The sequence below is a fragment of the Lasioglossum baleicum genome, chromosome 12 (assembly GCF_051020765.1).
Source record: "Lasioglossum baleicum chromosome 12, iyLasBale1, whole genome shotgun sequence".
In the NCBI taxonomy this organism is placed as follows: Eukaryota; Metazoa; Arthropoda; class Insecta; order Hymenoptera; family Halictidae; genus Lasioglossum; species Lasioglossum baleicum.
The window spans coordinates 16,108,032-16,117,324 of NC_134940.1; the positions used below are offsets into that span (position 1 = coordinate 16,108,032).

The window sequence follows — 9,293 nt, forward strand, 5'->3', positions numbered from 1 at the left end:
GATCTTTTGTCTAGAGCTTTTGACTACTGAAAAACCCCACCTTTGCATTATGGAGAAATGAAAGGGCGCATTCCGCAGCCTTGCAATCCTGGAAAAACGAGTTTACCCCCTTAACACGTTCGCTGCCAGCGTTTGTCTGACGTCAAGTCTTGTTTGCAGGACACGGAAGGGTCAGAGATTCTTCGAAATCGTCTCACAAATAGAAACGCGGCCCGCTTGCCACAGCCTATCGCTGCATTCCTTCCTGATGCTGCCGATGCAACGGATTACCAGGTGAGACCGATCGAAATCGATGCAGCTCGTTAATCACGCTAAATGAATCTGCGTCTTCCTGGTTGTTGCAAGTTTGTTTACCATCGATACTTTCCCCAGGCTTCCCTTGCTGGCAGACGCTGTCCTATCGAAGCTGTCGATCGAGCACCCTGACAGATCTCGCTGGGAGACAGTGCTTTCGAGCCTCAGCTACGTCGTCGCCGAGTGCAACGAAGGTGCACGTGCCGCGGCGAAGGAGGTGGAAATGGAGAGCTTGGCCAGGTAATATTGAGGAAGTCGCTTGAGACAAAAAGTTATAATAAGTGATAACAGTTTTCAATAAGTACGGTGGTTGAAAAGCCTCGATAATGTAATCGTAAGGAAGATAAACAAAAGATTTCCTCGTCGATAGGAGACTGGAGTACTCGTCGAAAGTGAAGCCGATTCCTTTGAACGGGAAGCACCTGGTGAAGAGCGGAGCGGTGGTGCAGCTGCTGACGAAGGCCGACGCGGAGTACAAGCTCACGTTTGGGAGGAAGTTTAACAAGACGCCGCTGTACCTCCTGCTGATCACCGATTACCTTCTAGTCGCAAAATATAAACCCAGGTGCGTGATGAAATTGCAGCTTCGACCGTTTCTCTGTACCTCGACGAGTGTTGAACATCTCCGGGTGTTTTCGTTGCAGTACTACTCAAGAGGAGACGTACACCGTGATAGACATCTGCAAGAGGAGCCTGATCGCTCTGGAATCAGCTCCGGAGGATTCTCCGTTCGGTGGACGCAACGCGATGTTGCTCACTCTTCTGGAGAACAATTCCGGTCGCCAGGCGGAATACATTTTAACCTGCGATAGCGACACGGAAAGACAGAGGTGGCTGGAAGCCGTGTCGCCTTCGAAACGAGGTCTGGTCGGCGAAACCTTGTACGAGGTCTGGGACTGTCCCCAGGTTGTCGCCTTGTACAGCTACTCCCCGAATCAACCGGACGAACTGTCGTTGCACCCAGGTGATTTAGAAATTCGTATGTTCACGGTGTACGCGGGAACGTGAACGGTAGTTCTCGAGCCGGTGATTTCTCTTTGCAGGGGATGTGATAAACGTACTCAGAAAAATGCCGGACGGCTGGTTCCACGGTGAGAAATTGTTGGACGGCGAACAGGGCTGGTTTCCTGGCAATCACACGAAGGAAGTCGCCTCGGAGCATGTTCGAGCGAGGAATCTGAAGCAACGGCACCGCCTCCTCGTGCTGAACGGCAGCGCGTTGCAACGGAAAGCTAAACAACAGTCTACCTTCTACTGACCCCATCAAATGTAATTAAATTATGAACAATAATAGAGTATACTTTTAATAAAGTCAACTGTACGTTAATAGCATCGAACATTGCAAAATCTGCTCGGGATACGCGCAGACAAATTATTTCTTCGCTGTCCTCATCCTTGAACCGTCGTACATACCTCGAAGTACGAAACCTTTGATTTTCAGTCGGTGGTCGTGATCATTTATTAATTGCATTAGGTTCTTCGTAAAGTACGTCCATCTAGCTTTAATTTGAGAGAGAGAGAGAGAGAGCCCTCGGAAGTTAAAAATATCCGCGGAAAAGCATTCAAACGCTCTAGGCAACAACGAAGAGGGGCGACTCGCTATGCCGCTCGCATGCGGCTATTGCCAGGCGACACGAGCGCCGTGGCAATGCGCGGAAGCGCATATTGCCCCTACATTACAGGGCTGTCGGTAACTTTGGCTAGAAGTTTCAGCGTTCTGCCGCTGCACGTCGTGGCGCTGTACGGACGTTTGAACGGAGCAGATGATTCTTGCCGGAATTTGTATTGTGTCTTATGGGAACAGCGGCAAGAATCATTTGACCTTTGTTAAACAAACAATTTGAATGCCTTCCCGTGGACATTTTTTAAATTTCGGGGGCTCAAATTAAAGCTGGAGGAATGCTATTTATGATAAACGCATTAAGGTTTCAAAATAATCACGAGATCACATCGAAAATCAACTCGATTTTGAGACGATTCTTGCAGTCAATTTCGGAATGTATTCCCGTACGAAATTATTTAACATTTGACGGCTTAAAATAAAGTAGACTAGTAAGAATAGCTTCGACAGAGGATGAGGAGAACATAAAGCAAGTATACACTGATTTTATGGAAAAATTTCCTATATATTTTTTCTTCCTGATTTCGAAGCAAATCGAGCAAAACAATTTCAGTTTCTTTCATTTACAGGTCGAATCGTAATTTCTTTTTGCGGAAATGTAAGAAAATATTAATGGCATCGCGGATCGGTGTTTTTCCCTTTGGAAAACTGAGAGAAAACGGTTGATTATCGCAGCCCGCAATAATGCACTATGTAAATCGAATTTCTGCGTCTGCGCTCGCGATTTGTAATATGTTCCTTTTCAGTTAAACCCCGGGTATCGTCCAAGTCGATCATCCGTCGAGAGAGACGAGGACCAGTCCTCGATTTTCTCATTAGCATCGCCAGCTATCAGTTGACACTTGTGCAACGCGGGATTATGACGCCTCTCTTCCTGCTGGACCGACCGTAGACCGTAGACAATTAAAAAATCGATGGCAAATTCGCGCAGCTTCTGACTTCTAAATTAAGTTCAACTGGTCTATTGAGTTTTCAATCGGTCAAGAGATCGTTGCGCGGTGATCCGACAAAATGTGGACGTTGTTCCGTCTCGTTCTACTGTAAGTAATGATCATGAGCCATTCTAAACCGCAGTTCTTAAATCGTATTCGTTAAATTACAAAAATTAAAAAAAAAAAATCATACGTTCCACCCGCATTTAAAGCCATAGGTCGGCCTCTACGAAGATGAAGACGTTTGCGCGAAATTCAGAATCAGTCGAGTCAACAATAGTTAGAGCCAGTGGTCATTTCGCACCTTTTCGCGATTGTTTTTCCCGACGAGCACGGGATCTTCGGGGAAACAACAGAAACGATGAAAAAAATTGAACGACGACGATTAGATAAGCAATAGAATTAGTTATTATTTGCTTAGGCTGCGAGACTATGCCGCGCAAGGAACTGTAAATGCTTCCGTGTTTGCGGAGGAATTAACTTCCGAAAGATTAGATAGTATCTCGGTAATATTTCGATGTGACTATTCGAGGTCGAAGATGCCGACTATGAGAATAGAAATGACCGAAATGGCCAAGTTATCCGCGTACCGAAAGAAACGGGTTCTTGTTAACGCGGTCTGTCAAACAGGACGACAACTTGGCTGGCAAACTCTAGCGTTTCTGCGAAAGAAGAAGAATGCAGCTTGAGTCACCTGCAGCCGAACGCAACCAGCGAGAAGTGCGAGTTCAAGGAACACGATGGCCTGCTCGTTTGCTTCCACAGTCTCGACGACAGATGGAAATCCGGGTGATTGTCGCGAGTTCGCGTTGACAAATATAATATACGGAACAACAAGTCCGTTCTACATATACTGAAATATCGATCCCTAGGAGCGAGAACGTGAAGACTTTGATCCTGTGCCACTGGTCCCTGGAGACATTCGACCCAGCGGTTGCGTTGCACGGATTCCCTTCCTTGAGGAACTTGATAATCACAAATGGCAGCTTGGTTACTCTGTCTTCGGCGTTTCCGGCTGAGATTCGACTGGTAGAGGTACGTTGTTCTCGTCGATACTTCGACACCTTTCATCCTCGTTGCTTTGCAGACCATCAAAGTGACTGGGACCAGGTTGGAAAAGCTTCCGGATCACGCGTTCTCCGATCTAGAGAACCTGAAGCGGCTGGACCTGAGGAACAACAGCATCCAGGACGCCAACGTGTCAGGACTCGAGCTTCCGTTGTTGCGCGAAGTTTATCTTTCAGGTAACGCAAGAAGAGTTTGTTGCCAGAGTAGATCGAAAGACCATTAAAATGTGAACTCATCCGATGAAGGAAACCCTCTAAAATGTGCCGAGAGCACCAAGTGGATACTGGACGAGCGAGAGAACTCTCTCGGCCGGAAAATCGTCGACAAGAAGAACCTTCGATGCGCCGCGCCCTTCGAAGGCAGACCGCTTTTCCAGGTCGTCGAAATAATCAAAGTCAGCACCGTGTGTCAAGTTGTTACTCGTTTATTCTTCCGGCTCGGCTTGCGAACGATGCGTATTTAGGGGATTTACCATTTCAGACGCTTACAGAGGAGTGCATGAAGACGGTGTGCGAGTGCGAGCTGGCGTACGTCGTCAGCGAAGGCAAGAAGCACATTCAGACGCAGCTGATGGCTTTCGTTTCGGTGAACTGCAGCGACCGCGGCTTGACAGAGATTCCAGACTTCTTGCCGGCGAACACCACCACGCTTCGTTTGACTGGAAACAAGGTTCGACACTTTATACACTATCGGAAACTTTATAAATAGTCTCTTAACCACTTGCCGTAACATTTGCTTTACAGTTACAGCGATTAAAACGTCTTTATCCCCAAAAATGTTGTAGAAGAGAAAAGAAAATTTTTAAATCAAATTTCATTTCGTCTAAAAAGAAACGCGTAACATTCGTATTTGTTAGACTTTGTTTAAAACCTTCGTCGCGAGTCTGACTCCTTAAAATACGGCTAACTCCTTGGGGGTTAGCAGAAAAGAAAGTTCGGTGAAATAACTGGAAGATGCGGTGGCGATTTTCCCGCAGATACACAATCTGAGGCCACTCACGAGCAATCCTGCGTACAGAGGAGTGATAGATCTCTACCTGGACGACAATCAGATTGAGAGCATCGTTCAGTTGGAGGGATCGAGCTGGCTGGATCGTTTCCGGTTGCTCAGTCTTCGCGGGAACGGACTGACCGATGTTAGCGATTTTCTTTCTCTCGTTTTACTGAAACAGAAGAATTTCCTCGAGGAGTATCGTTGCCTCCAACGCAGCCTAAGAGTAACCCAGATCTAACCCAGATCTCTGTTTATGTCTGTTTGCCACGGCAGAACCTCCGACAAACATTATATCTGCTGAACCAGAGGATTTACAATGAGAGTACTTAACACGGTAATTAAAGCTTAATCGCCTAAGAGGTGATCAGTCGTTGTTGCTACTGTTTCAGCTGCCTGCGTACGCTCTGGCAAACGTGTTGCAACAGAATAGAAACGCCGTGGGCCTGTATCTTGGGAACAATCCGTGGCGTTGCGATTGTCTTTTCACGCCCGGTTTTCAGGTAACGTTCGAAATGATTTGCTAGCTCCTCCACTCGATGGACGAAGTGAATAGGAAGATTGGTTTCAGGATCTTTTGATCAAGTACACGAACCTCGTAAAGGATATCAACGACGTGAGGTGTTCGTCGACGGACGAAGACGACAATCGTGGTAAAATTGTAAGCAACTAGGTTGCTGCTTACGTGTGCGAGTTAAATATTACTTGAAAATTTTGCTTTGTCGAAGATACGGGACTTAACGCGCACGGAGATATGTATGCCACCGGATGAAGACCCTCTCTTACATCCCCTGGATGTTTTAAATATTATACTGGCGTTCCTGATACTCCTCATCATTGGCAAGGTGCTTTACGACTACTGGTCCTTCAGGAGGACTGGAAAACTACCTTGGATCGTCACGAAGATACCGTAGGAAGTAGAGATCCCTACTTCACGTCGCGTATAAGGGAACGCCGGAGCATATTGTTGCTTGAATAATTCTAGCAATTCTAATTTCTATCTGAAATTGTTTAAGCAATCCTCCACATTCCACAGATTGTTACCTTCAACGATCTCTGGTCCTGACAATAGCGACGGTATAGATCGTTGGCTGCTTCCCTTTTCGCAGCGCAGTCCCTCACGCCTCGACCTGCGGTGAGAGACGAGAATTAGAACTTTGACAATTTTCGAATAACATAATCGAAAGATACCTTCGCCGGTGTAACCCAACGCGGAGCAGGTCGCGATACAAGTAAGACCGTCGACAGAGTTTTCCACTTTTATCACGGAGTACGTCGGTACTGGGTAACCCTTCTCAAGGCAGAGCCGGTAAAGTCTTGTGTGCGCCGGCGAACTTGGGTTCTCCTCAAGATCAATTATCTCCAGCATTCTAAGCGATCGATAGTTCCATTAACAAAGAGATCATTGTTTCACGAGTTGCGGAACATACTCGGAATCGGAGAAGATTGCCGGCAAGCTCGGTTTCTCGGCGTCCATCTGCCAGTTCGCAATCAATTGCAGCATTTTCACGGCTAAACTGTTTTTAGCAGACTCCTCGCTGTCACCTTGGGCAGACGCTGTTACGGTAAAGCGTGGCTTAACGAAAGGGACGTTCGAAGACTAACAAATTTCAAATTGCAAGTCATTTCAAAATGAAAAGCTTGAAAGTCCGAGAATTTGCAAGGTTAATTCGAATGCTCAAATTTTCAATCTTCGATTTCCCAAACTGTCGGACTTTCAAGCTATGCGAACATTTAAAGATTTTGAAAACCACCGTTGAATCCACAGAGTCTACCGCGTATGACAATGACTTTGGAATTGCGACGATTGGGTCCACTGTCGTACACGACCGTTTTGTTACAGCGTTTCGCGAAATCCTCTAGGATAGATAACGGAGTCCTTCTACCCGCTTTTTTCGGCGAACTTTCGTCGCCACTGCCCTAAAATCAATTTAAAATCATTGAAGGGGTGGATGGATAAAGGTTGTCAAGTTTGTTTTCTCTGCAAAAGAGTTTTTAACGAAATATGTTATCCTTTTTTGATGAATGAAGATATAATTATCATCTTTTTTTGCATTAGAGATTAACCATAAAAATTAATATATATATATATATATATATATATATATATATATATATATTTGTAATTGATTTGTGTTATTATGTATCTTCATTCATCAAAAAAGGACAACATACCTCGCTAAAAACTCTTTTACAGAAAACGAACAATTTGTTACTTGACACCTTTATCCATCCACCCCTTCAATTGTCAAGAACATATGTACGGAATTTGGTGGTTGAGGGCAACTGACCTTGAACGAGTTAATCGCATTATCATCGTTAATTTCGATCTGCTCTTGGTTTCGAACAGTCTGTTCCGAATCAGCGTTTGTCGTCGAATCGTGAACGTGCATGCGCTTTTCTTTTTGATGAAGGATAACGCAAGCCTTCTCATGCTCTGAACATATTTCGAACCAGCTGACAATAAAACAATACGATTTCAATACAAAATGATGTAAATACCATTTGAACCTATACTGTGCTCCCTATGCTCCTTGCTCTTGGAACGCGTTCTGCTCTCGCCAACGCCATCTTTCCGCACGCGATCCTCTGCTGAAGATTTCAATAACATAAGCTAAACGAATCTTAATCTCGAGAAGCTCAACGGTGACTCTGAAGTTTAAACAATAACATACTTAACGCGTTATTATTACCCCCGAACGATTTCCTCATGGCGTTATCCACTACTCTCTCCCATTCCTCTAAACTGCGCGCCTCCTTCGCCCTCTGCTCAGCGTCTACGAGATCGCAGTTTTAAAATCGTTACAAAGAGTACACACTTCGATTAGTAAATAGGAGTGCACGAACGTTTGTTGCCCTTAGAGACAGCAGACTTTTCTGCAACCGAACGTTTCTCCTCCAAAGGACGTTGCACCGTGAACGAATCGTTCGACTGTACCTCAACGTCCCTACTTCTCGAATCAGAGATCCCACTTTGATGATACGAATCAATGTCTGCGTCGTAGTTGTTGGCTTCGGAGTACTGTACACCTACGACCATTTTGCTACCGCTCTCTGCATTCTTTAATCAACAGTCCGTTTTTGATTACACTGTACAACAAACTTTCATTCTCCTCCTCGGACAACGGACGATTTTTATATATTTATTTGGCAACGCTTATTTATTTAGGATCGTTCACAGCTCTAACTTCTAAGTAATCATTTTTTTAAATTTACTGTTCATGATACAGTCGTGTAGACACATTAGTCTTTCCGATAACCTCAATGAAACAGCATTTTTGAAGAATTAAATTTGTTGAACGATTTCTCATGGATGCATCTTTACAATCTGACTGATCGTAAATTAAAAAGATTAGAACTCGTCTTAGGGTTCCCAGAAATGTTTTATCCAAATATAGAAAAAGTAGTGAAAACTGCAATTATGTATATATGAGATAGGCTCAAAATATATACTATATATATATAGGAGTTTTCAAGTAAAATGGTACACAGCACATTTAAGATTTTTTTATTCAAACACAAAGATTTTTGAAAATTCCTATAGGTATACGTAAAGATCAAGTTCAAATATAGAAGATCTGGCAACCCTACTCGTCAAGTAAACCAAAAATATTGATAGGCAAGGGTCTAAGACTCGAAGAGGATCTCTAAGCATAGACATTGGTGGATTTGATAATACTTACGTCGTTGTCGACGGACAATGAATTTTCCCGCGACAATAACTCGCTCGAATCCTCAGAGTCAAGAGTGTGAAAGGACGCTGAAGTCTCTAATACAAAAGGGTTAACGTGGAGAACAGGTTTACTAAGGATTGTAACGAGGATTCGATGCAACAGAGGTTCTTCTTTGCCTCGTTGTTCGATTTACTAGAAAAACCTACCAGTCTCGTGTTGGCACGGTGCTCGCAGTTGTTGAAGAAGGTCCTCGGCACGATCGACCAACGCTTCCATGTCGCACAAGAGAGGCGCAGCGTTTGGAAACCTCTCGAGGATCATGCTCCAGATCAACTCGGCGTCCTCGGTACCTTGCAACGACTTCGGAAGAGCATGCTTCTGACACGCGGAATCCCGATGTCGCGACATTCATCAAACACGTGGCAATACGAAGGCTGTTTCAAAAAAATTGCAAAAAGCAAGCTAAAACGCTTAGAAATGGAACAAGAGACGAAGCTGTTCGAAGCTGTTTCTTATTGGCTTGCAAAATTCTTGCGTTTCAACTATTTTTTTAATCACGTCGATGGTTTCAGACACCAAACCATGCAATCAAATGCAATAGCTGCGGCAATAGCAAACTATTTTGCATTGGATTCGAAAACGCAAATTTTTGGAATTAGACTGTGGGTCAAAGAGTTTGAAGTTTTCTACAAGAACTATTGCAATCAAGCGGAA

At 44.5% G+C, this 9,293-nt stretch overlaps 3 protein-coding genes across 12 annotated transcripts in view; 2 read left to right on the plus strand and 1 right to left on the minus strand.

The window, feature by feature from the left end:
* LOC143214502 (uncharacterized) overlaps positions 1-1,741 on the plus strand; it is a 27,100-nt gene extending 25,359 nt beyond the window's left edge. For 3 of the 5 annotated variants that reach the window (XM_076435664.1, XM_076435665.1, XM_076435666.1), the window contains exons 11-15: positions 160-273; positions 373-534; positions 665-859; positions 939-1,258; positions 1,338-1,739. In XM_076435664.1, the coding sequence (XP_076291779.1) occupies positions 160-273; positions 373-534; positions 665-859; positions 939-1,258; positions 1,338-1,552 (1,006 nt within the window). In that variant the 3' untranslated portion in view covers positions 1,553-1,739. Of the gene's footprint in view, positions 1-159; positions 274-372; positions 535-664; positions 860-938; positions 1,259-1,337 lie in introns of all 5 variants that reach the window. The other 2 variants (XM_076435667.1, XM_076435668.1) reach the window with 2 other exon arrangements.
* Positions 1,742-2,449: 708 nt separating this feature from the next.
* On the plus strand, positions 2,450-6,937 carry Swi2 (Protein singed wings 2). The gene is made up of 10 exons (XM_076435303.1): positions 2,450-2,955; positions 3,478-3,636; positions 3,720-3,882; positions 3,935-4,091; positions 4,161-4,309; positions 4,396-4,584; positions 4,892-5,050; positions 5,298-5,408; positions 5,477-5,566; positions 5,634-6,937. The coding sequence occupies exons 1-10, from the start codon at positions 2,927-2,929 to the stop codon at positions 5,817-5,819; spliced, it is 1,392 nt and encodes a 463-aa protein (XP_076291418.1). The 5' UTR covers positions 2,450-2,926; the 3' UTR covers positions 5,820-6,937.
* Positions 3,857-9,196, minus strand: LOC143214356 (uncharacterized). Of its 6 annotated transcripts, XM_076435302.1 has the most exons (12): positions 8,786-9,196; positions 8,589-8,674; positions 7,753-7,966; positions 7,581-7,682; positions 7,408-7,497; positions 7,197-7,342; positions 6,660-6,825; positions 6,336-6,462; positions 6,097-6,275; positions 5,950-6,035; positions 4,952-5,077; positions 4,560-4,573 (listed from the first exon to the last, which is right to left on the minus strand). In XM_076435302.1, exons 1-11 carry the CDS (start codon positions 8,985-8,987, stop codon positions 5,075-5,077), a joined length of 1,401 nt encoding a protein of 466 aa, XP_076291417.1. In that variant the 5' UTR covers positions 8,988-9,196; the 3' UTR covers positions 4,560-4,573; positions 4,952-5,074. The 6 variants fall into 6 exon arrangements, with proteins under 6 accessions (XP_076291416.1, XP_076291415.1, XP_076291414.1 ...); XM_076435301.1 differs by having other exon boundaries at positions 3,857-4,573; positions 4,952-6,035; XM_076435300.1 differs by having other exon boundaries at positions 3,857-4,573; positions 5,950-6,275.
* Between the last annotated feature and the right edge of the window lie 97 nt (positions 9,197-9,293).